General features: G+C 35.3%; 7 protein-coding genes across 7 annotated transcripts; 5 read left to right on the top strand and 2 right to left on the bottom strand.

The window, feature by feature from the left end:
* Window positions 1–565: 565 nt before the first annotated feature.
* Window positions 566–2,619, top strand: LOC130991581 (BI1-like protein). The gene is made up of 4 exons (XM_057915870.1): window positions 566–1,043; window positions 1,749–1,862; window positions 1,946–2,103; window positions 2,201–2,619. The coding sequence occupies exons 1-4, from the start codon at window positions 767–769 to the stop codon at window positions 2,402–2,404; spliced, it is 753 nt and encodes a 250-aa protein (XP_057771853.1). The 5' UTR covers window positions 566–766; the 3' UTR covers window positions 2,405–2,619.
* Window positions 2,620–2,993: 374 nt separating this feature from the next.
* LOC130993034 (uncharacterized) lies at window positions 2,994–4,223 on the bottom strand. Its single transcript, XM_057917755.1, has one exon. It carries the CDS (start codon window positions 4,221–4,223, stop codon window positions 2,994–2,996), a length of 1,230 nt encoding a protein of 409 aa, XP_057773738.1.
* Window positions 4,224–5,273: 1,050 nt separating this feature from the next.
* LOC130991582 (uncharacterized) lies at window positions 5,274–10,658 on the bottom strand. The gene is made up of 12 exons (XM_057915871.1): window positions 10,315–10,658; window positions 9,176–9,340; window positions 8,964–9,082; window positions 8,516–8,590; window positions 8,260–8,353; window positions 8,113–8,172; window positions 7,429–7,494; window positions 7,249–7,347; window positions 6,663–6,707; window positions 6,054–6,156; window positions 5,813–5,901; window positions 5,274–5,739 (listed from the first exon to the last, which is right to left on the bottom strand). Exons 1-11 carry the CDS (start codon window positions 10,435–10,437, stop codon window positions 5,813–5,815), a joined length of 1,038 nt encoding a protein of 345 aa, XP_057771854.1. The 5' UTR covers window positions 10,438–10,658; the 3' UTR covers window positions 5,274–5,739.
* Window positions 10,659–14,536: 3,878 nt separating this feature from the next.
* Window positions 14,537–16,043, top strand: LOC130991583 (putative F-box/LRR-repeat protein At3g44080). Its single transcript, XM_057915873.1, has one exon. The coding sequence runs from the start codon at window positions 14,568–14,570 to the stop codon at window positions 15,900–15,902; it is 1,335 nt and encodes a 444-aa protein (XP_057771856.1). The 5' UTR covers window positions 14,537–14,567; the 3' UTR covers window positions 15,903–16,043.
* Window positions 16,044–17,341: 1,298 nt separating this feature from the next.
* On the top strand, window positions 17,342–18,608 carry LOC130991584 (F-box/LRR-repeat protein At3g59190-like). The gene has a single exon (XM_057915874.1). The coding sequence runs from the start codon at window positions 17,342–17,344 to the stop codon at window positions 18,419–18,421; it is 1,080 nt and encodes a 359-aa protein (XP_057771857.1). The 3' UTR covers window positions 18,422–18,608.
* A 2,510-nt stretch (window positions 18,609–21,118) lies between these two features.
* On the top strand, window positions 21,119–22,708 carry LOC130993035 (uncharacterized). The gene has a single exon (XM_057917756.1). It carries the CDS (start codon window positions 21,119–21,121, stop codon window positions 22,706–22,708), a length of 1,590 nt encoding a protein of 529 aa, XP_057773739.1.
* Window positions 22,709–24,125: 1,417 nt separating this feature from the next.
* Window positions 24,126–25,257, top strand: LOC130991585 (putative F-box/LRR-repeat protein At5g41840). Its single transcript, XM_057915875.1, has one exon. The coding sequence runs from the start codon at window positions 24,162–24,164 to the stop codon at window positions 25,167–25,169; it is 1,008 nt and encodes a 335-aa protein (XP_057771858.1). The 5' UTR covers window positions 24,126–24,161; the 3' UTR covers window positions 25,170–25,257.
* Window positions 25,258–26,295: the final 1,038 nt, after the last annotated feature.

The raw sequence follows: 26,295 nt of genomic DNA on the forward strand, positions 1-26,295 counted from the left end.
AAGAATTGATTACTCTCTACTAACTATAAGATGGAAAAAACCCTTCTTTTTAATTGATTTTCTCAAAAATAATTTATAGTGAGCTACGACAATGACTAAGCAAGCTAGTTACCCCCTTCCCCCGTCAAAAAGAAAAGAAAGAAAAGGAAAAGGCAATTCTGATAATTATTTTCAAATTGAATGTCAATAGTTTTGGAATTTCATACTTATTTTCAAATTTTCCAAAAAATAGTTAAAGTAGCAAAAATACTCTTAAAATTTACAGCAACGGTCAAGATTCTATCAATTTTCTCTTCATCACATTGCAAGAGTCGTTCTTCATATTAGTAAAATGCTCTATTTTTAAGGACTATTGGGATTAAATTATGAAAAACATAACGATAAAGTCAGTTGTGTAGTGTAGATGTTCCGCCCGTGTATAAATTGCTGATTTATTTATATATTAGATTAGATTAGATGTCTATTACAATTTAAAAAAAAAAAGTTATAGTAGAGAGGAGAAAATGGGGAACTATTAATTCTCTTTAAAAAAATGTAAAGTTTAGGCGGAATGCAAAGACACGAAGGGTTAATTCGGAATTTTAGCCAAACTTTGTGTTTATTTGACGCGGCTCCAACGCGTCAACGTGAACCAACCGACGACCGAGATTAAATAAATAGGCGCATAGCATTTCATTTGCAACCAAGCGAAATTTCTAGAGAGAGAAAAGACGGAGGAGAACCATCCAACCGTCGTCACCACCACCACCACCCCCAGATCTGAAAGATGCACGCCTACACCAGCGTCAGCACCGGCGGTATCGCCGACGGGATCAAGGTCGGAGACATTGACATAGAGTCTGGGGATCGCCTCTACCCTGGAATCGGCCACGGCGAGAATCTGCTGCGATGGGGATTCATACGCAAAGTGTACGGCATACTGGCGGCGCAGATCCTCGTTACCACCTTAGTCACCGTCGCGACTGTTCTCTACGCGCCGATCAACGACCTCCTGCGCGCGAATTCCGGCCTCCTGCTTTTCCTCGTCTTTACCCCCTTCATCTGTGAGTGCGATCAATGAATTACGCAATTATTTATTCGTTACGTGATTATTGTTAATTACATTTGTGATGCCGATTTTGAATTCTTATGATTACACCTCGTATTCACCAAACTTTTGTACCTGCCGAATCAAATTAACAAATCAAGTGATTGACTCGCATAAATGTAGGTATAAATTCGCAGATCTGCTCTGATTTATAGGTGCATATGTAGATATCAGCTGAATTTTGTCATACCTTTAGGTTTAAATTATACACAGTAAATGAGTAATGGTTTGTCCTGCACCTATGGGCTATAATTATAAATCATGATTTACTGTACCAATATCTAATTTGATGGTTTTGTAAGTTTGATAGAATGTCTAGTAGTTAACGTGAGGTTTGGTTGGGAATTCGGATTAGCTCAACTAAATATTAGGTTGCACTTGACAGTAGCTACACGTATGTTATTTGCAAGTAATTATGACTAAATTACCATTTTTTCAATTTACTCAAGATGTTTTCTTCTGTGCACGCCACATTTCTTTGTTTTAAGTTCTAACTGACTGAAACATTCTTGCTTCCGAATATGATTGTTAGGATGTGATGTTTTATCAAGTACAGAGGAGCGATTGCATGAAACAATATCGATTTCACTATGTTTCATGTTTCTTGTTATGTTTCCGGCATTAAACTTTGTTGCTAACAGACATTGTATTTGTATGACAGTATTGTGGCCACTCCATATCTATAGGCAGAAGCATCCATTGAACTTGGTATTCCTTGGGCTCTTCACTGCTTCTATGAGTCTAACTGTTGGAGTGAGCTGTGCTAACACTGAAGGTTAGTAGCTTCCAATGAAATCCGAGTTTGACGCAGGGTGTTTGTTTGTCTAATCCTTCTTCCTCCTCTGCCATCATGTACAGGAAGACTTGTGCTCGAAGCCTTGATATTGACCTCAGCTGTAGTCTCAGCACTGACTGGCTACACCTTCTGGGCTGCAAAGAAAGGAAAAGACTTCAGCTTTCTGGGACCAATCTTGTTTACTAGCCTTTTCATCTTGATCTTGACCGGTTTTATTCAGGTATTATCTCTCTCTATATATATATATGTGTGTGTGTGCGCGCTCGCGTATGTGTTGGAATTAGCTGCTAAACTGTATTCGACATTGGTAAATGCAGGCGGTATACCCATTGGGATCTACTACCGTTGCTGTGTACAGCGCGATCAGTGCCATAATCTTCTCAGGATACATCGTTTATGACACGGAGAACCTCATCAAGCGCTTCACATACGACGAGTACATCTGGGCGTCGGTCACCCTTTACCTCGACGTTCTCAACCTGTTCCTGACCATTCTGCGGATGCTGAAACAAGACAACTGAGGCCACGGTCTAATTACTACTGCGTAGACTGTGTTATGTTTTAGATATAATTCAAGTGTTTTTTTGTTTTCGTTGATGTGGAAACTGTGAAAATGGTAACGAGACGCCGCACTTGTGAATATGTGGTTGATATGACACTTGAGTTCTCTTACTCGAACAAAATATTGTCCCAGGTTACATGTGTGAATAATGAATTCACAATTTGGTTGCCCCAATTTTTGTTATTCTTTACAAACTTATGAAGCAAAGGATATATCAAATGATAATTTATAGCATGAATGAATAAAGGAAATCTGTCTTCCTGCAAGGGCAAACATCAAAACAGCAAAGCCTAGCATGAAATTACACATAAATATGGCAATTAACGATATTAAAGAGTATAAAGCTCGAAAGATTTAACATGGTATATAAAATCATGAGACGATACAATCGTTCCAAATGGGATATACACAATGTTTGAGAATAGAATGGAAGCAATAAAAGGTGCATAAAGTTATAGCTAGGCTGCATTGTGTTGTTATTAACATTTTGCAGAATAATGGCTGTGAAATTCAAAAACACACACTATACCAATCATTCACATCACAAGTTAAACATGCTCACCACCATCATCATCATCTTCAATATCCCATGTGAGCTCCTCATCTTCCTCCGCAGCAACCAACTTCTTCCCAACATCAACCGCACCTACATTGCTCCCATCACTACTCCTAATATCCTCAATCTCGTCCCATCCGAGATCGTCCTCCACGTGTGAAGACCGTTGGCTCGAGATAATCGAGATATCGCTCCCTAGCTTCCCATCCGACGAGGCCTCCTTCTCATTGCACACCGATCGCCCCCCTAAACTCTCATCATCCACCACCAAGATTTCGCCCTTTGCACCCGACACACCACCACCTCCTCCTTCCTTCTCCTCCACACCTTTTCCCTTCTCCTCCTCACCCTCCTTCAACTCATCTCTAAACCTATCCTCACCATCACCACCACCACCATTGGCATCATCATCATCTTCATCGACATCCCAACTCAATTCCTCCTCCTCCTCCCCCGAAATCGCCCTCTTCACCATCCTCAACCTCGCCTCCTCAGCTCTCACAACCCTATCAACCCTATAAAAGTACCTGCACCAAAACATCTCCTCGTCAACCTTCAACGGCACAACCTCGCCATAAATCTCCGCGACCGCCCCCTTCTCACCGAGCAATCCCTCGATCTCCCCCCTCCTCTCCTCCAACCCAAACCCCAACCTCCATTCCCCATACCCACTCTCCTCCACTTCATCAATATAAGTTCGAATATCACATTGCACCGCGCGAACCATCGCATCGATCCTACTATACGGCTTAACACTAGCGCTAAAACCCAATTCATCATCACGGCCAGCACTAACCCCTACATTGCTATCATCATCGCCTTGATCCAAATGACCATCATTTGCAGCAAAGTTCAAATCTTTACCGATTATGTCGGAGACGGTGGAGCCCACGTTGTCGATGGCCTGCCCCACGGCCTCGAGCGATTCCTGGGCGATGGCGGCGCCGGACTCGAGCCGCGCCGGGAGTTCCTGTACGGCGCGGCTGGCGGCTTCGCGGATGACGGCGGTCTCCTTCTTGAAGCCGGAGCTGAATTCTTGGAGATCTTTGTAGTAGTTGTCGATTAAAGATTCGGATTTTGAGGCTATGGTTTTGAGGAGGGTGGATCCGATTCCCCAAGAAGGGGTGGGAGAGGGGTTTGGGGAGGTGGGGGTGGTAGGGGGGGAGGGGGAGGGGGAGGGGGTGGGGGTGGGCTCCGAGAAGACAGATTTGAAGAAGTCCATCGGAGTTGGATGGGGAGAAATTGATTTGATGATGCTTTATTGGGGAAGAAGGTGATAGATACAGAATGTGTATGGATGTGTGTATATATATACACGCAGTTGATGTGTATTTTGTGTTTGGGTTTTTTTCATTAATGGAATGAATATATATTCATAATCCACTATAGTATAGATGCCGTGAATAGATACATCTATATATAAAATAATAATGGATACATTCACACATGCTGTGTGTGAGTAAATCTAGCCATCAAATACACGGCACTGTTTCAGTTCTTTCAGAATTTGATAAACCCTTCATTGCAAATTGAATATAATTTTATTTTTTTTTGCGAAAATAAAATGATGACTTTGATATATATTCTTTTTTTGATAGGATGACTTTGATGTGTTAGTGATAGTGCAGCGGCACAAAACGTTACTAGCGAAACATAACGAACACTATTTTATGATAAAATCAGGTTTTTCTACTCTAGATGGTATTTTATTTACAAGAGTTGGTGTTTAATTTTGGATAAGTTGTTGAAAATCATAAAAACCTTGCACAATAATTTGCTGACCATAGCATAATTTTGGGTTAAACTATAGTATTTCATAATTCAATTTTTCACTTATTTTTTCAAATAATAGTCCGATCTTGAGAATATCAGTAGTAGTCCGAATTTTGTTTTATGTTTTTTTTGGTCAACTCTGTCGTCAGACTAATCCTCCAATGCTAAAAATATGAATTTTTTATTTTGTTGTTGGTTGTTTGATAGAATGAAGTTGAAGTAAAATTGTTCGTACTTTTTGTTGTTTGTTACACTGTTATTTTTTTCTATCGCCTAGGCTTTGACGTGCTCCAAATGGTAGAATTTTAAAAGAAAAAATAAAATAAAAAAATCAGACATTTAAAAAAAGAAAAGAAAAATGAAGATAGAGAGTATGATTAATCCTAAATAAATAAAAAAGAGAGAAAAATCATAATGAAGGCGAGCAACTTGAAATAAGAGGAATCCATTCACCAGTAAACTGAAATAAATGCAACATAAAATCTTTGAACAGATACCATGGAACAAAAGAAAATGTGATTCAATATGCACCTTTGATCAAAAGGCAAATTGCTCACAAATTTCTTCAATAACTTTGGCCATTTTGCATTCACTCCTCGTATTACAAAGCAAACCAAAACCAAAAACAAAAGGAAAAAAAAGAAAGAAAAATGAATATGCAAAAATATGGACAAAATCAGTAAAGCAGGTCCAACTTGCAAATGCTTATGATACAACAAACTTAGCTACAGGTCACTGATTTCAATTCCAACCCCCAGAAGGTTAAAAATGGAAGTAAGGTAAAAGATGTCTCTTTGGACAGTCGCACAGCATCTGACGCCTCTTTGGTTTCTACACGAAGAGCGCTCTAATAAATATATTAGGGTTCTGAGTTTCATCAGTTCTCTATTTGTTCGTAAATCCTCTACTCCGTGATGATTCACTTTACATATGTTTTAGGGGATGCTAGCTTGAAAACGTGGAGTCTGAAACGAGGAGACCGTGATCCCAAGTTAAAGAAGCTCAGTGAGCGAAGATGGTTAGAACACAAAGCTGTACCTAAGATTGGATTTCTGTAAGCCGATGCACTCTCTCTATTTCCTTGATTATGAGTTCCTTTTCCTCTTCAAACTGATCATCTTCAGCACCTGCAATGATCCAAACAAATTTACTAGGCACGAATTATGTAGATGAATTAAGGAATACACATCTTAACCAAGAACAGAGCCTTGATTTGAGCCTGTGGCTGAGGATGCATAATTCATGTTCGTCAAGGGAAAAGTTGGAAATGAAATAAAACCTTTGCCAGGAGACAGACTTTGGAGCAGTGCTAAAAGCTTTTCATGGTTTTTCGCCAGGATAAGTTTTATGTCCCGAGGTTTGTTTGGGTTAGCCACAAATACCTGCAGGTGAAATCAGAAAATGAAGGTAATCTCGTATTAGCCACAACGAACAACCCAAAGCAAGAGCCGGGAATGAGTATAACACACTCACTCTAGCGCAACAAGAGGGCAGCAGTGTGGTGAATACCAGAGCACCAAACTCTGATTGTTATATGATAAAGAAATTACTTAGAAATGAACACCAAAATGAACATCATATTCAATCAGATACTCGGGATGTTAGGCAAACAAATTTCTCTTCCACTCACAGAGCATAAAGAAAGAAACAATTAAACTTATTTGAACATTGTGTGACAAAAGGTTCTCAGGGATTTGCTGTGTTCATAATTATATGTTTCTCAAGATCATATACCATAATTATATGTCGAACCCCAAAAATGTATTAAATTCATCTTAGATTAGAAGGAACCTATCTCAATTCTACACTCCTATCTGCTTCTCAAGATCAAATTGTACACTTCAAATGAGTAAATTATAATTATGTGAGAGTATAAACATTTTATTACCTTGAATATATGAAAAGCAGATAGTTGGATATTTTTGCTGGAATCCTGCAAAAGAAAGATCTCAATTTAATTCACTCCAACAAAAGAAAAATCTTGTCTCAATTTAAGAAGCACGTACTAAATAAAAAAGATTGTTGTAAAGAATGAGGTATGCAGTCTATCTGCATAACCTTGGCACTTGACAAGACTCACTGGACATGTGGGCAGAAGTAGAACTTGCATGGATGGCACAATGAGATAAATATACGATATAAATAACTATATGATATAGCTACCCATTTATCACTACAAAGTTGCATCAAGGTCTTAAATCTAATTCCAAAATGGAGCCAAAGTTTGTGTGAGTAATACCTCGTTGGTTCCATAGCATAGTCCACAAAACAGACTCAAGGACACATTTCAAAATGTTATACTCATGCGGCAAGATACCAAGACTCCTTAATTTTCGCAAATTGTAGGCAACGGTGAAAAAACATCAGATCACATTCTTCCACGCCACTATAAGTCCTATGGTCCTACCCATTGATATATAATCAGAAATTTCAAAAACCACCTGAGATTAAGAAGATAAGGAATTGAAAGATACCTTCAGTAATGTCATCATGACTTTTAAGTGACGAACCTCACCAATGTAGCGTTTCATTATATGGGTACTCGGAGATTCCAGAAGAAATTCCGACATGAGCTGAAGTTCATTATATGCAAAATGTAAATGCAAAACAAGTAATAGAAGAAAGAAGCCAGGTCAACATATGAAAAAACTGACCTTCAAAGATTGCCTTCTGGTCACATAGTTAGCAGATGTCAATAACTTTTCATATAGCTCAAAGAACTGAAAATACAAAATACTAAGATGAATTAGATGTTGGGGAATGGAGATCAGTGTTAGTATGTAATCTTCATATTTTTAAGTGATGTTAGGTTTCATCGTAAGTCTCAGCTTTTAGCTTTAAGTATTTCCAGTGAGCTTTGTAAAGTTTAGGGGTTTTGTGGAAACAAAAAACAAGTTTGGATTTTGAAATTACAGGTTTTAAAAATTAGAATATGTTTGGTTGGTTTATTTCCTATAAAATTGATCATATTACAAGTAGGGGTCTACTTTAAATTGGATAAGAAGAATATAATTTGTGATGTGTCCCATAAAAAATCATGATACAAAATTGAGAAATGATATATAGTGTTGAAAAATGTTTTCACAAGGTGCCACCTAAAAACATAAAATTGGTATTTTGAGTGAAAATGAGATGAAACAATGATTTCAGTGATTAGTATAATACAAACTCCTGAAGAAGTTCAAAAATATTGTGTACAAAATGAAACCAAGCATTCTTATGCGTCTTATTGGATCGAAATGGTGTAAGTCAAATAAGTGCGGTGTGTGGAGAATAATGAGAAATGACAAGTTTCCTTTACACTATCAGGTGTCACAAAGTCAAAGATTGAGCAACACCTCGTTGTAGTGGGTAGTCAGGTATTCAGAAACTGCAGTTGGATGTTTAGTTAGCAGATCCTGGCAATGTTTATCTAATTGTAAGTAACAGCTCAACAGTACTTTAGATCTCAAATCACATAAGTATCAATTAACAAAATATCTGACCTTAAATGTGGAGAAGGCATCAGAGGCAACATCAAAAGTAGGTAGCTCAACGAATTTGAAGAACAACTCAAAGCAGGGAGACTCCAGTATGTATCTGAAAACAAGGGTGCCATAGAATTCTCTCAAATAGCTGCAACATAATAAGAGATCTTCTAGAAATCTTATTTCGACACATTCTCTAGAAGAGTTTCTTATCATGCTAACGGAAGGCATTCTATAAGAATAAAAAAAGAGTCGGATAGCAAGCGTCTCTTACTTTGAAAGAGTGGGAAATTTGATGCACTCCCTCAGCATGTGTCCACAAGTCAGAGCAATTTCCTTGTTATCATAGCTGCCACAGTGCATATTGTCAAACAACACTTTTATATAACAAGACATGACCAAAATGTATCCACAGGAAAACAATTTTTGTATAATAGCTAAAAATAGGAGAAAGGAAGACAAACTTAAGAATAACACCACAAGTGTTCTTGCCCCAATTTATACCTAAAGCATTTTATTGCAGAAAAAGAGCAAGTACCACTCATTAAGTTAAACTGCATAACTGTAATTAATTTTGTTCCTCCTGATATAGCAGTTAAAACTCGTACAGCAAAAAAAAAGGATCTTCTAAGTAAAACAAGTTACACATGTTGCAGGCATACATGGGAATACAAAGTTATCCAACGAAGTGGTGTACAAGAAACATTTACATATGCTCTTACCTAACAACAAGGAAGTCAAGCAACTCTAGATGTTTCTCCATGTACTGTTCACAGCAATTTATGGAATCTACCTTTTGCTTTAGCAATATAGACCAACAATGCACTAAATTTTTCCTAGCCTGCGTGGAGATTTACATATTTGTCAAGCTTTGGGATTAACAGATCTGCATGCATTTCAACACTGCTTTATTGAGTGGTACATAATCACTTACTTCCCATCCCAAAATAGGTAACTTGTGAAAAAGAAGAGAAATAGCATCTTCATTACAAATTTCAAATGCCAACTGAGTAATTTGATCAGCACTTGGTTCTACTTCACCGTCACCAGATAACATAGTTCTCATTGTCATTATATTCTTCTCAACTTCTTCCATACCCTGTAACGTAGCCATACAGATATTAATAACATGGCATACCAGTGATACAGCGCCATGACAACAAGACAAACAAAGCACTTGATATAATAATTAAACACAACATCAGCCTCTATACCTGCCCTTATATCAACATTAGAAGTTTAGAACTTCCGTTATGAACAATTTTCATTGGCATCCCTCACAACATAACTAGATGCATGATCATTGAGATGTGTCATATTTAATAGCATTACATATGTGAGCAACAAACTAAGGGGGCATTACTTTTGAGGATTAGCCTAGATATATAAAAATAGTAAGGCTAATCCTTTGCTTACTAAGATGGATTGGAACTTTGGGATATCTCAAGTCTCATGATAATTTCAATCATTTGAGCTAATTTTGCTTGATTCATGTCCCACTGGAAGGGTGAGATTGAAGATATCCTTGGACAAAACTACTTAATCATGCATCTTATCAATCATGCAAAGTAAACGCCCCCTAAAAGAACATGCTTGTACAGTTAATAGGTATAGGTCATGTACAGGTTGTTTTCTTTCTTCTATATCAGTTTACAGTAGATAACTTCTTATTCTGAAAAAATAAAAATATTAGACATCTTCTTGCAAAATAAAAATGAATACAAATTCGACCCTCAAAAAAAAAATGAATACAAATTCTTGTCCTGTGACAAATACAATGAAGATCAAATGCTCTCTTTCCTTCAATGGTACAATCACAATTTCCTCACGAATATCGATACAGTAAATCAAAAAAGAAAAAGAAAATAGTAGAAGAAGATGAAGAAGTTCACTTTGGTCCAAAATTGACTAAATTGACTGTTAATACTGCGTTATCAGTCGAATTACCTTCAATACAAGACAAAAATTATAACAAATCAATCACAAACAAAAAAAATTAGAACCAACGAATCACAAATTATGATCACATTTTCCACTTGCGGAACTTGAAGCTTAGCTGTAACAGAATTCTACCTTTTCTAGTGATTTGACTTCAGCTGCAGTAATGGAATCGATCGCCATAAGACTATCCTTTATCGCCTTCGCCAATTCCTGTGGTGTCTTAGGCCTCGATTGCTTGAAGAACGAGAACGACATTATGATGATTCAGTGGAAATCACGAAATAGTATTCAATTTGTTGCGATCGTACAACGATTTCTGGTAGCGTGGGAGTCGCAATTCGAATGATTTCTTCTCTTCTTCTTCTTCTTCTTTTTTTTTTTTTTGAAGGATTTTGTTTGGGGATTTGATTGATGATTGGTCGATTGAAACTGGAAAATTCCAAATGATATCGCAGTTTAGGAGCAAAAGCGTGTGCATCTTCATACGACTTTCTATTTATATTTGTGTATAAAAATATTTATTTATTTATTTAAAATTATTTTATATTTATTTAATACATGCTCAAATGGCATGTTTTGAAGATACCAAATGTTAATAGAGCTGGAAATATTGTTTATGCAGTTGTGCTCTATACTCTAGACATGTTAAATTTCTATTTTATTGTTTATTTTTGAAATTTGTGATTTAAGATTTCGTAATTTCTTATTTTAGACTGAATACTCCCTCCGTCCACCAAAGATATGCCACTTTACTTTCGGCACGGGTTTTAATAAAATGTGAGTGAAGTTGGTAGTGGAGTAAGGGTCCCACTTTAAATGTGAGTGGAATGGTGTGGACCCTATTACTAAAAATGGATGTGGCATATTTTTTGTGGACGGACGGAAAAGGAAATTGTGGCATATATTTGATGGACGGAGGGAGTACAATTTATGTGAGCCAATACACTCATCTATTATGAAGCCCTTTTGAATTATTGCTCTTATTTTAATAGTTCTTTTTAAGATTCACCCATTTATGTAGTTCTTATATTATTCATAAAAAGTGATCGTTTTGATGAATAAAAGGATCAGTTCTTGTTGATTATAGTTATCAATAAAAAAGAGGTTTTATATATGAATAAAACTGAAATTTATTTTGAAGATAAACCTACATATGTTTCAAATAAAAATTACAATCTTATGATTAAAAGTATTTATGCTGTTCCAAATAAAAATGTGACTTTGCTTTTAAGTTAAAACTAGTACGGTCATTCGTGCAATTTACGACGAACATCGAAATTAAACGACATATTCAAATAAATAAATATAAATATTAAACAAAATCAAAATATAAAAAATACAAAATATTTTTTAAAAATAAAATAATCCACATCAATTACTCAATAAAATCATTAATTTGAAAATGTAAATTTTCAACTTTGTATAAAATATAATGATAATTATAGTTATTAAATAAATTTAAAATTATTCGATAATGAAAATTATCATTACACTATAATAAGTATTACACGCCATAATAAATAAATAAAAAGTTGTAAAATTTTAATGAAGAGAAAAAATAAAATATTTTAAAATTTTCATAACTTATTTGTTTTAAATTCAAGATATATATTGAATAATTTTTTTTCATGAATCAAATTTGATGATGTTAAAATATAAAAAAATTAAAAAGAAAAAAATTAGTGGGAGAAGAGAGAGAGAGAAAAAAAGTGGAAAAAAATGGAGTAGTATATTATATAGATGACTAAAATAAAAGTCAATCGGGCCGACGGCCCATGAGCACGGGAGTGGGTCTCAAAAGGATAGTTTTAAACACAGTTCTCAATTTTTTCACTATAGCCCCTTATTTTAAAAAAATAATAAGATTAATTATGATTGTACTATTATACTCTTATAGCCCAATTTAAAATCTATATAATATATAAAAAAGAGTTTTTCCCTCTTTTTTCTCTCTTATTCCACCAATTTTTTTATTTTTTTTCTCTCTTCCTATTAATTTTATCTCTCTTTTTTTCTAAATATCATCATATTTGATTAATGAAAAAAAAATATATTCAATATTCATCTTAAATTTGAGTTCGTAAAAAAAGATCTTTAATATGATATAAAATTGTTAAAAATAAATTTAAAATAAATAAATTATATATATTTTTTAAATATGTTATTTTCTCTCTCCATTACATAGTACAATTTTTTTCTGTGTTTGTATACAAAATATTTATTTATTTATTAAAATATATTTGTATTTATTTACATTTTGATTATATTTAATATTTATATTTATTTATTTAAATATTTTAATTAATTTCGATGTTCGTTATGCATCGCACGAATGGAGGTACTTATTTGTATAAATAATAAATTAATACGTTCATACACTCCAACAGATCTTAACTGATCTAACTCAGACTTCAAAATATAGCTAGAGTGTAACTACTCTTAACATAATTAAAAACAGAAAATTGCACCAATAACTAAAAAACAACCCATACTAAAAAAAGAGAAAATTCTGAACACGAAGAAACGATTTGGGTCACTATTTGAATTGGAATCGAACGAATTCTTTTTCTTTTTCCCAATCACTCGTTGAATCATTGTTATCATCTAACAATGTGTTCCATGGCAGAGAGCTCAAGCATTGAAACTGTTCCACATTCTCTTTCTCAATACCTCTCACACATCTTCTTTGAATGTTAACGAAGTTGGGGCAACAACTCCAAAATAAAGCATTCAGAAACGCCAGTGACAGTACTCCATCACCCCTTATCGTCAAATTCTCCACTGCAGGTATAGCTAAACCATCTCCAACATATCCATTTTCATCACCAAGTCGTCGCAGCCCGACGTGTAGAGCCAGAGAGACTCGGGATGGGCTCAGCAGTTTCACAAACTGCTTCAACGAATGCAGCCACGACGCACTACCCATATAAGCCGAGCAAATTATGCTTATATCCGACTCCCATTCCCTACTACTTGTTTTCAACTCAAGGCACGGCACATCATAACCCTCGAACTTGAATTTCCAAATATTTGGAACATCAAACTCCAATTTAGCTTCTGTAAACAAGCTGAAGTAAATGGTTACGCACTCAAGTGATGGGCTACGAATTCTAATTACATTCTCCCCATTAGCCATAAAGTAGCATTTCCTAATCACCAATGTCTTGAGGCAAGCAAATTGAAGCCACGAGTCAGACGACTCAGACTTAATTGCAGTCCATTGTAGAGTGAGTGATTGAAGGTTGGAAGAGGTAATTAGCGGTTTATTAATCATTCTCTCCAGATCAACTGTGCCACGGTGAAAAGATAATCTAGCTAGGGTTTCGGATTCAAGCAACTCATCTGGTAAAACAAACGTCGCCAGGTGCAAAACTTGAATTGTGAGATCAATAGCCCCCAATTTGATTGCTTTCAAAATAAATTCTCTTACCAGAGCATCGTCGTCTGCAAGCATCCATAGACGGAAAGTTTGGATGTTTAGGTTGAGATCTTCATACCTCTGCAACGTCTTCCTCGCGTATTGCCGCAACCTGTTTCGCAACTCGAGTTCACTAAAACTGAGGTTGGGGCGCGTGAACCACGCGCCGTACCAGGACTTGGAGACGAGAGTCGTTCGAGCAGCTTCTGTTTCACCCATAAAAGATTGAATTTGGTGAATAATTTCTTCAGGAAATTCGTATTCGCCCACAGCCGCAATTCTTTGGGGATGCCTCTCCATGGCTTCACCTCCAAATTTGTAGATTTGTTCTAGGGTTTCTACGTTTTTCTCATTCCTTTTCTTATCCTACTCAAACACCAATTTACAAAAATAACTAGCATTTGCACTCGTTTATATTTTATAAGTAAAATTAATTATCATTTGATTATTATAATTAAAATAGGCGTTTTATATCTACAAAAAAACTATAAGATAAATTATACTATTATTATTAAATTAGAATTTAAAAATGATTAAGTATCATTACATTGTATAAAATTATTTTAGTACACAATATATCTTCACTAATTAAGTAAAATCAAAACGTGTCTAAAAATAAATAAATGCATAATAGTAATAATTAATTAATCAAACATAGTATAATTAGTTTAACATATATAAGGAAACAATCTTTAATTATCATGGAAAGAAAATATATATAGAAATACGTATGTAAGATAATAAATTAATGGTTAAAGTAATAAAATATATAATTATAACAATTATAAAATTACTAATCTAACCCATTATGGCACCCATAATTATGGCCATTTAGCACTACTCAATATAAAAAGTAAAAGTTGAGTCCGAATTCTATTCATATTAAAATTGGTGGAAGACTTTATATATGTGGCAAGAAGTTGAAACCCTCTCAAAAAAACTTTCAAAATTTGCAAGTCTTCCTCCCATGGAGACTGCTCAGAAAAGAATTGCAGCAGATGGCGAATCCAAACTTCCAGACGAAATCATTCAGCACATACAATCTCTTATGTCTGAAAGGGATGCTGCTCGAACCACTCTCCTATCCAAGTCGTGGCACGGCGCGTGGTGCACGCGCCCCAACCTCTGTCTCGACCCCTTCACGTTTCGGTATCGCATGGATGAGTTCCCTATATTCGCGAGGAAGTCCATGCAGAGGTATGAAGATTCGAACCTAAAGATTAAGAGTTTCAAGCTATGGGTGGAAGGTGACGACGATTCTGATCTGGCTAGAGAATTGATTTTGAAAGCCATCAAATTGGGGGCTACCGATCTCACCATTGATGTACCGACCTGGGTTAGTATTAATCTACCATACGAGGTGCTCGAATCCGAAACCCTAGCTAGATTATCTGTTCAAAATGTCAGCGTTGATTTCAAAAAGAGGAATAAAGCTGTAAACTCCTCCAATCTTAAATCCCTTCATCTATCCAATGTGACTGTAAAAGGTGATTTAATTAGGGATTTGATTTCGAGATGCCCATCCATTGAGGAATTAACATTGAGAAATCTGAGGAGATCATCTCGCTTTTATTGCGACGATGATACGATGATCGAAGTGCATAAGCTGATCAAACTGCATAAGCTCAAGTATTTGCGATTGGATGGTTTGCCGATTAAAGATGGCTTATCTAAACATGACTTGTGGCCTCAATTTGCTTGCCTCAAAGAATTGGTGATTGAGAATATCAACTTGGATTATGTAAGAATCTGTAGCCCATCACTTGAGCGCATAACCATACACTTACATGAGTTTAGAAACGTGATGGTTGCAGAGTTTGATGTTCCAAATATTCGATACTTTAAGTTTGAGGGTACTAACAAAATTCCGAGCCTCAAGTTCAGAGCAAAGGATGGTAGGGAATGGGAGTCGGATATACGCATACATATACGTCCTCGTCGCTCGGGCTCGGCTACTAGTGCTTCGTGGTTCTCTTCGTTGAAGCAACTTGTGAAAATGTTGAGCCCATCCCGAGTTTCTCTCTCTATATTCATGGGCGATGATGGATATGGATATGGATATGTGGGAGATGGCTTAGCTACACCTGCGGTGGAGAATTTGACGCTACGGGGTTTTGGATTAACCAGTGTTTTTATGGATGCTTTACTTTGGAGTTGTTGCCCCAACTTCATAGACATTGAAAAAGGTTATGCAGAGATGGTGGATTTGAAAGTATACAAACAGTTGAAGAAGAAGAAGACATTGTTAGATGCTGCAAAGAAAAGGAATCATGGGGAAATTCTTCACTTCCAACGGAAATAGGCTAATGGCGATAGCAAGCAGCAAAACGACATCGTTATTACTGTGTCGTCGGATGCATGCTCCTCTCGCCGGCAGCACCAATTCCACCTGTTTTTTTACTTGCTTATTTTAGCATCATTAGTTATTTTGTTAGACTTGAAATTGGAGAAAACGATAAAAAAATAAAAATAAATCTATGTTTTGTTTGTTTTGAATGACTAGCAGAAAGAACGTACGTTGTACGTATAATTAAAGTTATTTTATTTCAGAATTTATTATTTTAGAAAATCTGTTAATTCATTATTTTTATAAATAATTTATTGAATGTATATATTTAGTGTAATATCTAATGAATTAATATATTCTTATAAATAACCTTAAAATAAAATACTATGTAATAGGAGTAAAATAAGCAATCCATAAGTTGTGGCTTAGGATGCCTTAGGCTCTTTTTCTATTAGTAGAGATATACTACCAATTTTCATAAAAAAATAGTTCTAATAAGGAACTACACAAATTTTAATAAAAATAATTATTATTTTATGAAATTTAATTAGTTATTATTAACTATTAAGAGTTGTAGCTATCAATATATATGCATTGTCTATTATTCACAAATCCGCTTAAAATGGAATATTTAATTTTGACAGAACCGATCACCTACCCACCGTGGGCTGGCATAATGTGCTCACCACTGATGTGACAATCTTAATTAGAGTAAGATAATTTTAATTTAATTAGAGTAAGATATGTTAATTCTCTTTCCAAATTAAAATTGTCACATCAGTAGTGGGCACATTATGCTTGTCCACGGTGGGTAGGTGATCGGTTCTGTTAATTTTGAATGTCCATTGAGAGTATGAGATTGAGACATTATCCATGGATTTTAGAAGAATCAAAATAATTTTTATTCACTATATGAGGATGATTAAACTTATGAGTGATGATACTTTATTAAACTTATGAGTGATGATACTTTAGTACTGTACGTGTTTGCTTCAAAACAAAGACTCTTTAATTATAAAGCAAGGCCAATAATATGTATATGTCACACAAATCCTTTAAATTATGTATATACAAATTTTAATCATATTATTTATTAATAAATTAAACTATCATAGCTTTAATCTTAATTCTACCATGAATTAATTAATTAAATCATTAAAATTTTATTCTCTTACAATAATTTATTTTTGTAATATTTAGTGTACATAACCAAACATAATATCGATATCTTATACATAAAAAATCTTTTAATCAAATAAACATATCATACTTTATCTGCATACTAAATGTCCTATATATAATATGTATATGTGTTTAAGTTAAGTACGAATTCCCTTAAAAAACAAAAAAGTTAGTCCGAATTCAATTCATATTAAAATTGGTCAGAGAGAGAAAGAGAGTCGCCGCTAACAGCTTGTTCGAAACCCCCAAACCTAAATTTTGGAGGGGCTCCAATGGAGAATCCTCAGAAAAGAATTGCTGGTGAATCCCAACTTCCAGAAGAAATCATTCAACACATTCAATCTCTTCTGCATGAAGAAGAAGAAGCTGCTCGAACCTCTCTCCTATCCAAGTCCTGGCACGGCGCGTGGTGCACGCGCCCCAACCTCAGTTTCGATCAATACATGTTCTGGAATCGCGTGGATGAGTTTCCCGTATTCACGAAGAAGACTATGCGGAGGTATGAAGATTTGAACCTAAAGATTAAGAGTTTCAGGCTGACGATGATGGAGGAATATGAAGATCATTCTCTGGCTAGAGAATTGATTTTGAAAGCCATCGAATTGGGGGCTACTGATCTCACCATTGAAATACCGAGCTTGGATGGTATTGTGCTTGAATCCGAAACCCTAGCTAGGTTATCTGTTTTTGGAAGCATAGCAAGACCGCTTCACTTTGACGTCGGCGCGATTACGAAACTGCACAAGCTCGAGTATTTGCGATTGGAGGGTTTGGATATTAAACATAGTTTATCTAAAAACGAGTTGTGGCCTCAATTTCGTTGTCTCAAAGATTTGGTGATCGTGGATTACAACTCCGACTATGATTGGGACGATGTAAGAATTTGCAGCCCGTCACTTGAGCGCGTAATCATACTCTTCCATGAGTGTAGAAACGTCAGTGCAGAGTTTGATGTTCCAAATATTCGATACTTCAAGTTCGAGGGTCATGAAATGCCGCGCCTCAAGTTCAAAGCAATAGGTAGTAGGGAATGGGAGTCGGATATACACATACGTTTCTCGCCCTACATGGCTAGCACTGCGTGGTTGTCTTCGTTGAACCAGTTTGTGAAGATGTTGAGCTCATCCCGAGTTTCTCTCTTCATGTGGTGGGATTTGCTAGATGATGGACATGCTTTATCTATGCCTGTGGTGGATAATTTGAGGCCAGAAATGCCATTTTTGGATGCTTTACTTTGGAGTTGTCGACCCAACTTCGTAAACGTTCAAAGACGTTTCTATGGAGATAGTGAAGGTGGAAGTGTTGAGACAATTGAAGATGGAGTCATTCTTAGATGGTGCAAGGGATCCTAGGGAACTTCTTCACTTCCAACTGATCATGGAGCTTTCTGCACCCTAATCACTTCCTACATTATTAGGTTAGACTTATTTTTCTGTGCGTGGTTTGAGTACTCTATGACACAGTCTTTAAATTTCTTTATTTACTTATGTAATTTATATATAAAAAAAAAAGTTAGACTTATTCTTTTTAACTAGATAAACAATTTTCTCAAGTCTATTTGGTCTTATGTTAGAGTAGTCAAATTATTGCATTGCGAGATCTTATATCGTAGAGTTCTTTATAATATGCCTACGAATTTATTTGATAATATTTCTTGATCCCAACTAGCTTGTGGATTGGAAGGGGTTATATATATATAGGTCGAAATAATGATGAAAAAGCAGAAAATAATCTTGGATTGCACTTTATCTTTTTATTATTTTAAATTTTGTTCTTGAATTAAAACAATGAATTATATTGATTATTGAACAAAGGTGGTTCAAATTAACGTCTGGAATTTAATGCGGGAGAGTACATTTTGCTGAAGGATTGATTGAATTTAAAGTGAGTATTTCGTTGGATTATTTGCTATAGGATGTGACCAGATTTCATTGATTTTCAAGTGGAATTGTTACATCAATGTTTTATGATGAGTTGTTTTTGCAGTCATTATTAAAATACATTGATTACTAATTTACTATATAGACAATTCTAGTCTGCAAGAGATTTATGGACCTAGAAATTTGATCGATCTATGATTATAAATATTTCCAGATTCTGTAGCTTAATTATTTTGAAAAATATAACTAATTAATTATTTTGATTTGATATGGTTTGAGGACGTCCTATTTCAGAGGGTGGAATACTTGGAGTTATACATACTGATTATTTGCTTCGATTTTGCTTCATGTTGTTGGGGTATTTTTTCGAACATATGGCGGGTGGAGCTGATTATTTCTGATGCATGCATGTTGATATTGCTATTCATGTTTTTCCTACGAACTTTAAAGGTTGTCTGAAAATATATGAACTTCAACTCATTTTGTTTTTTTTTCCATGAACTTTGAGAATTGTCAAAAAATATAAATTTTGACTTATTTTATTTTTCCTCACGAAATATATTGTTATAGAAAACAATTCAAATAATCTTTTTTATAATTAACAATAAATACAGCTTCACTTGAGATATATTATAACGAAATATATTTTATTTTCTTAAAACATAATTCATATTACCCATGAATGTTTGTCATCTATCATAAATTAAATTAATTAAGCTATTTAAAAAATAACGAGAGATAATGGATGTATGATTACCTATCACCCAACTTGTATAATTGTAATTAGCATTTCCCAATCCAATTAATCCAACTAATGACGTGAAATATTCATCACATGTGATTGAGAAATTTTCAATGCCTAATCTCAAGTGACGCAGTATTAATGTTAATTATAAAAGAATTATTTGGATCATTTTTCCGTAACAATATATTTTGTGGAAAAAATAACATGAGACAAAGTTCGTGTATTTTTTGTCAATTCTCAAAGTTCGTGGGAAAAAATAAAATGAGGTAAATTTTTTCACTACTAAAAAAAAATTATAGATAACGTTCATACATAACGATTTTGGTCAAAAATCGTTATATATGAGAGACTATCGGTTTTACAAAACTCTGTTATGTATGTATAGATTTTAATCAAGATTAAAACTTGTCATGTTATTTTAGGGTGGAGGTGAGAAACAGTAAACTTAAGCAGGGCTTTTACATTATACGAGTCTTTCCTCTAATGTATTTATGCTACCAAACACTAGTTAACTCAGAATATGTAAGCAATATAGGCTTTATTCTACCTGCGTTTCTAAATTTCTAATGATGCTACTATATGAATTTCAAATTATGACGAATCATCGCGGTCAAATATAGATTAGATTTCACAGATAATTTGTATATATATTTAGTTTCGGTAGATATAATTTTTTTTGCCACTCCTTGTAGCCCGTCGTTTGAGCACATAAGCTTACGTTTGTTTCATAGTGGAAGTAATGTGAATGCGGAGTTTGAACGATTATGAAAATTTTGTCAATAATTGCAAGCCAAAAAAAATTGTACTCCCTCCGTCCACTAATTAACAGTGTATTGTTTATTAGTTGAGTGGAGAAAAAATGTATTATTCATTAGAACCCACCAATTAAAAAATGTATAAATAGTTACTAAAAATGGGTAGAACATGAATTGGTGGACGAAAAAAAAAAGTAAGATATGAATTAGTGGATGGAGGGAGTACTTGATTTGCAAAACGGTCAAAAGTTTTTTTGGGCTCTATTTTATGTATTCAAGATCAAATTAATAATTGAAAATAAAAAATTAAACTGCAATTCAATATTAATGTTTTATGATTTTAACATAAATAAACATGTCATCACAAATAAATAAAATTAACATAGTAAGAAAAAAAAAATTAAATATGTCATTTAGGAGAGAAAAAACATTAAAGAAAATTGTTTTAAAACTTTAAATTACCATAACTTATTCATTCTAAATTTTATTTGGGTAAATATTACTTCATGTCCCATCGTTTTACTGAATTAACAATTATGTTCCCAACTTTACGATATTATCAAATTGATACCCGACCTATCATTTTATCAAATTTGTAATCAAAAGCCACAGTTAGGCACTATTGCTTTTGTAACCCTAGCACAAATCTTCGAATTTGGAGGTGAAGCCATGGAGAGGCATCCCCAAAGAATTGCGGCTATGGGCGAATTTGAATTTCCTGAAGAAATTATTCACCAAATTCAATCTTTGATGTCTGATCAAAGGGAAGCTGCTCGAACGACTCTCGTCTCCAAGTCCTGGTACGGCGCGTGGTCCACGCGCCCCAACCTTAGGTTTCATGAATTCGAGTTGGGAGAAAGGTTTCCGCAGTGGGCGAGGAAGACGTTGCAGAGGTATGAAGATCTCAACCTAAACATCCAAACTTTCAATCTACGGATGTATAAAGACGATTCTCTGGCTAGAGAATTGATTTTGAAAGCGATCAAATTGGGGGTTATTGATCTCACAATCGAATATATTAAGTGGTGGTTTGATTTACCAGATGAGGTGCTTGAATCCCAAACCCTAACTCGATTATCTGTTTCTGGCTGCACAGTTGATCTCGGGAGGAGGAAGAAGAAAGAGATAATAACTTGTTCCACTCTTAAATCCCTTACTCTATCCGGTGTCTATGTAAATGGTGATTTCTATGAGGGTTTGATTTGGAGATTCCCTCTGATTGAGGAATTAACATTGAAACAACCGAAGAGGCTTGTGTTTGATGTTGGTGCGATGCTGAAACTGCATAAGCTCAAGTCTTTGCGAATGGAGTCCTTGTTAGTCTTCATAGTTGATCTGGAGAGAAGGAATAAACCGCTAACCTCTTCCAATCTTAAATCACTCACTCTATCCAGCACTCTAACTGAGGGTGATTTTAGTTATTTGAGTCACAGATTCCCATTGCTTGAGGAATTAACAGTGGAAGGTTGCTTCAAACCCTTTCTTCCTTTTTATGGTTGTACGACCAAACTGAATAAGCTCAAGTTTTTGCAATTAGTGCGTTTGAATACCCAAGACAGCTTAACCCAATCTGAGTTGTGGCTTCAATTTCCTTGCCTCAACACATTGGTGATTAGGGATTGCCTCTTTAAGGCTAATGGGAACGATGTAATTAGAATTTGTAGCCTATCACTCGACTGCGTAACCATTAGCTCATGCGGTACAAAAACTAAATTGGAGTTTGATGTTCCAAATATGCGGAAATTCAAGTTCGAGGGTTATGATGTGCCGCGCCTTAAGTTGAAAACAAGTAGTAGGGAATGGGAGTCGGATATACGCATAATCTGCTGCGTAGATATGGGCAGTGCGTCGTGGTGGTGTTCGTTGAAGCAGTTTGTGAAACTAATGAGCCCATCCCGAGTCTCTCTGGCTCTATACGTGAACCTGCCGCAACTTGGTGATCAAAATGGATATGTTGGAGATGGTTTAGCTGTGCCTGTAGTTGAGAATTTGACGATAAGCGGTTCGGTCTTTTCGCAAGTGTCGCTGGCATTTCTGAATGCTTTGCTTCAGAGTTGTGGGCCCAACTTCGTTAACATTCAAAGAAAATGCGTGAGAGGTATAGAGAAAGAGAATGTGGAACAGTTTCCACACTTGAGCTCTCTGCCATGGAACACGTTGTTAGATGATTCAACGAATCATTTGGGAGAAGAATTCGTTCGATTCCAACTCATACAGGGACCTAGATCGTTTCCTAGTATTGAAGATTTTTATGGGTAATATGCGTTGATTACTATAGATATAGACAATTTTCTGCTTAAGGCTGGTTTCCACTTGAAGAAGTGGTGATCACTCATCATAAATGAGCTCTTCTCTGCTTTCAACTATTTTCTAGTCCGTCGTTTGTTGTTTTTCAAGTATTTTGTTATTTTCAAGTATCTTGTTATTTCAATTATGTCTTTACTAAGTGTGAAACAAGAAAACTTTGAGAAGATTTGTTGTTTTTGGTCGTATGATTTGAATTTTGTGGGTGGAATGGGAAAATGTTGAGCCCATCCCGAGTTTCTCTGTATATATGATGGATATAGATATGTGGGAGATGGTTCAGCTATACGGTGGAGAATTTGACGCTAGATGGTTTCGCAGTGACCCGTGCTTCTATGGATTCTTTTGTTCGGAGTTGTTGCCCCAAATTCATAAACATCCAGAAAACGTTATGCAAAGGTAGTGGATTTGAGAGTATTCAGACAGTTGAAGAAGAAGACATTGTTAGATGCTGGGGAAATTCTTCACTTCCAACGTAAATAGGTAAAATCGCTTCATGTTTAATTAAGTTAGACTTAATGTCGTCCATCATTCAATGATGAGTTGTTTTTTTTAGCTAATATATTTACATTCATTAATATATAGACAATTTTCTCAACTCCATCTATTTTTATGTTCTATTTCTTTGGTAAGCTCATCTGTTTTTGATCTTGCTTGATTAAAACATTGAATATTAAATTCTTGTTGCTCTGCTACTACCTTCTCGTTTTTATTGTCGGAGTATGAATAAGTCAAGTATTGACATCAACCAATGTGAATGCTTTAAGAGAATCTCCAGCCCTAGAGCCCTCAAAGAGGTTTCCACTCCCACAGGGGAGGGGTTCTAATTTTCATTTCTATTTTTTCTCTCAAATGTATCCCAACAATCCTGATTTCTTTTAAATTTATGTAATTTAAGCTTTAGTAATTTGAATTTAAGGAATAAAAAATTAAAAAAAGAAGAAAAAAATTGAAACGGCCGTTGCAATAACTACTTAAAAAAATATACCTATATTTTTTAAACCAGAAACGTTGTCAATTGTTTTTTTTTTGTTTTTTTAATTAATGGTGCGTGCATAATACACACCTTATTCTTTAGCTTCCAAGCCCGGCTCCGTCCGCGCACGGGATGGCCGGCAACAAATTTTTTTTTAGTAATAATATATGAATAATAACTTAAATTGAGAGCAAAAGTGTGGTCATAAATTTTTAAATAATTCTCATTCAATTTACAATTTCTAAAATTAATTTATTGTTAATTTTAGTAGTATATTATGGGCTTAAAATTGGTGAAATAGTAAAAAGAGTCGTTGGAAACCCTAATAGCATGATCGCAGACTATATATGTGGGACAAGAAGAGACAGAGAGAATTGAAAGCGTCCAATATTTGAAAGCCTAAAAAATCATCCAAAATTTGGAGTTGTTCCGATGGAGAATGCTGCTGACCTCTCTCCGCTCCCAGAAGAAATCATTCACCGCATACAATCTCTTCTGCTGCATGAAAGAGATGCTGCTCAGACCTCTCTCCTATCCAAGTCCTGGCACGACGCGTGGACCACACGCCTCAACCTCACTTTCGATCAATACAAGTTCCGGAATCGCGTGAATGAGTTTCCCATATTCACGAGGAAGATCATGCAGAGGTATGAAGATTTGAACCGAAATATTAAGAGTTTCAAGCTATTGATGAAAGGTAACGACGATTCTGATCTGGCTAGAGAATTGATTTTGAAAGCGATCAAATTGGGAGCTACTGATCTCACGCTTCAATTTTCAATCTCGGATACTAATAGGTGTTTTGTTCTACCAGATGAGGTGCTTGAATCCAAAACCCTAGTTAGATTATATGTTTTAGGGCTCACGGTTGATCTCGAGAGGAGGAATAAAGCGGTAGCTTGTTCGAATCTTAAATACCTTTGGTTATCCCAAGCGAGTGTAAAAGGTGACTTAATTAGGGATTTGATTTCGAGATGCCCATCCATTGAGGAATTAACACTTTTTCACACAAGCTTGTTTGGATACGAGAGAAGAAGATGGAGTCCCTCTCATGATCATCAGTTTGATAATCTCAAGTGTTTGCGTTTGATTTGTTTGGGTGTTAAACTGCATGATCACGATGAGTTGTGGAACAATTCTCCTTCCCTCAAAGTGTTGGTGATTTGGGATGAAAACTCCGATTACGTAAGAATTTGCAGCCCATCGCTTGAGCGCATAAGCATACGCATATTACATGATAAAATCTGGAATGGGGAGTTTGATGTTCCAAATATTCAAAATTTTAAGATTAGTGCTGGTTGTGAATTTAAAGAGCCGCGCCTCAAGATCAAAAGCGGTGATAAGGAATGGGAGATCGAAAGCTTTGAACCTATTGGTTATTGCTTTTCTTCATTGAAGCAACTTGTGAAAACATTTTCTCTTTCTATTCGGGAACGATGAGATGCTTAGGCCACACTTTAGGACTTTCTTTTTATTAGATAGGTTCATTATTCGATTTTATTATATTCATCAAGTAATGAGATTAGTTACATTTTTTTTCTCTTTTTTTTTTTTTTTTTTTTTTTTTGTAGATTTGTCACTTTATATAATCTTTATTTAATAATGTTATATTTTCGTACCGTGAAATGTTTTATTGTAGGCCTATGATTTTCGCAATTCACCGCTTTTGTGGTGGATTTAAAGGGTTAGAGACTGAAATAGTAATGGAAAAACATAGGTATTGCACAGGCTATATTTAAAGAAAAAATTGAAAAAATGTTGCCAACGGGCATAAACGGTTATTTAGCCAATTTTCTTTTTCTTCTATATAAGACTTAAATTTAATTAGTAAAAATAATTAAAGATTTCAATATTTGAAGTTAAAATATCTTGGGTCACTATAACTACGGAGTTCTGTAGTTAATCGTGCTTTTCTGGATGCTTTGTTTTGAAGTTGTTTCCCCAACTTCATAAACATTCAAAGTCATTGTATAGAGATAGAAGATTTGAAAGTATTCAAGAGTTGAAGAAGAAGATATTTGTTAATGGCTTCACGGTTAATTGAATCAACGTTAATTAATTACTTCCATTATGAACAATTTTCATTCACAAAACGATATGGATCCAATACAATTATTTTGTCGTTATTGCTTCGACACAATAACAACAGTTAATTCTGTGCGTGTTTATGTCTTGTTAAAAACCTGTCATTCCAGAGTTTTAAATTCTAGTTGTTTGCTCAATCTTCCTTGAGTTTCTTACACTTAAATATATATTAAGGTGGCCTCAAAATAAAATAAAATAAAAATAATAATAAAAAAAAATCCGCTTGTAATAACCTAATGTATCATTGATTTGAGTCTTGCTCTTGCAGCTCGACGTTGTCCTGCCTCTTCTCGAAGTTGCGCACATTTTCAGAATCTGGGCTGGCCTCTTCAGCGGCATTTCATCGAGCACTTGGGGGGCAGGACTGCTTTCTCCTGTTTCCAGCTGTGTTGGTGCTTTTCTGCATTAGGCCATTTTATCGAGCGGCTGGAGGCCTCTCTCGTGCTTGACTCGTGGTGTTGACGCGTCTCGCAGCCACGCA

The sequence above is a fragment of the Salvia miltiorrhiza genome, chromosome 7 (assembly GCF_028751815.1).
Source record: "Salvia miltiorrhiza cultivar Shanhuang (shh) chromosome 7, IMPLAD_Smil_shh, whole genome shotgun sequence".
Lineage (NCBI taxonomy): Eukaryota > Viridiplantae > Streptophyta > Magnoliopsida > Lamiales > Lamiaceae > Salvia > Salvia miltiorrhiza.

Coding starts and splice junctions, on each gene's coding strand:
- LOC130991581 (XM_057915870.1), top strand. CDS start 767: ATGCACGCCTACACCAGCGTCAGCACCGGCGGTATCGCCGACGGGATC. Junction 1,044..1,748: donor CGTCTTTACCCCCTTCATCT/GTGAGTGCGATC, acceptor TTTGTATGACAG/TATTGTGGCCACTCCATATC. Junction 2,104..2,200: donor TCTTGACCGGTTTTATTCAG/GTATTATCTCTC, acceptor TGGTAAATGCAG/GCGGTATACCCATTGGGATC.
- LOC130993034 (XM_057917755.1), bottom strand. CDS start 4,223: ATGGACTTCTTCAAATCTGTCTTCTCGGAGCCCACCCCCACCCCCTCC.
- LOC130991582 (XM_057915871.1), bottom strand. CDS start 10,437: ATGTCGTTCTCGTTCTTCAAGCAATCGAGGCCTAAGACACCACAGGAA. Junction 6,708..7,248: donor TCATGATGACATTACTGAAG/GTATCTTTCAAT, acceptor TTTCTTTTGCAG/GATTCCAGCAAAAATATCCA. Junction 6,157..6,662: donor CTGCTTTTCATATATTCAAG/GTAATAAAATGT, acceptor TTTCACCTGCAG/GTATTTGTGGCTAACCCAAA.
- LOC130991583 (XM_057915873.1), top strand. CDS start 14,568: ATGGAGACTGCTCAGAAAAGAATTGCAGCAGATGGCGAATCCAAACTT.
- LOC130991584 (XM_057915874.1), top strand. CDS start 17,342: ATGGAGAATCCTCAGAAAAGAATTGCTGGTGAATCCCAACTTCCAGAA.
- LOC130993035 (XM_057917756.1), top strand. CDS start 21,119: ATGGAGAGGCATCCCCAAAGAATTGCGGCTATGGGCGAATTTGAATTT.
- LOC130991585 (XM_057915875.1), top strand. CDS start 24,162: ATGGAGAATGCTGCTGACCTCTCTCCGCTCCCAGAAGAAATCATTCAC.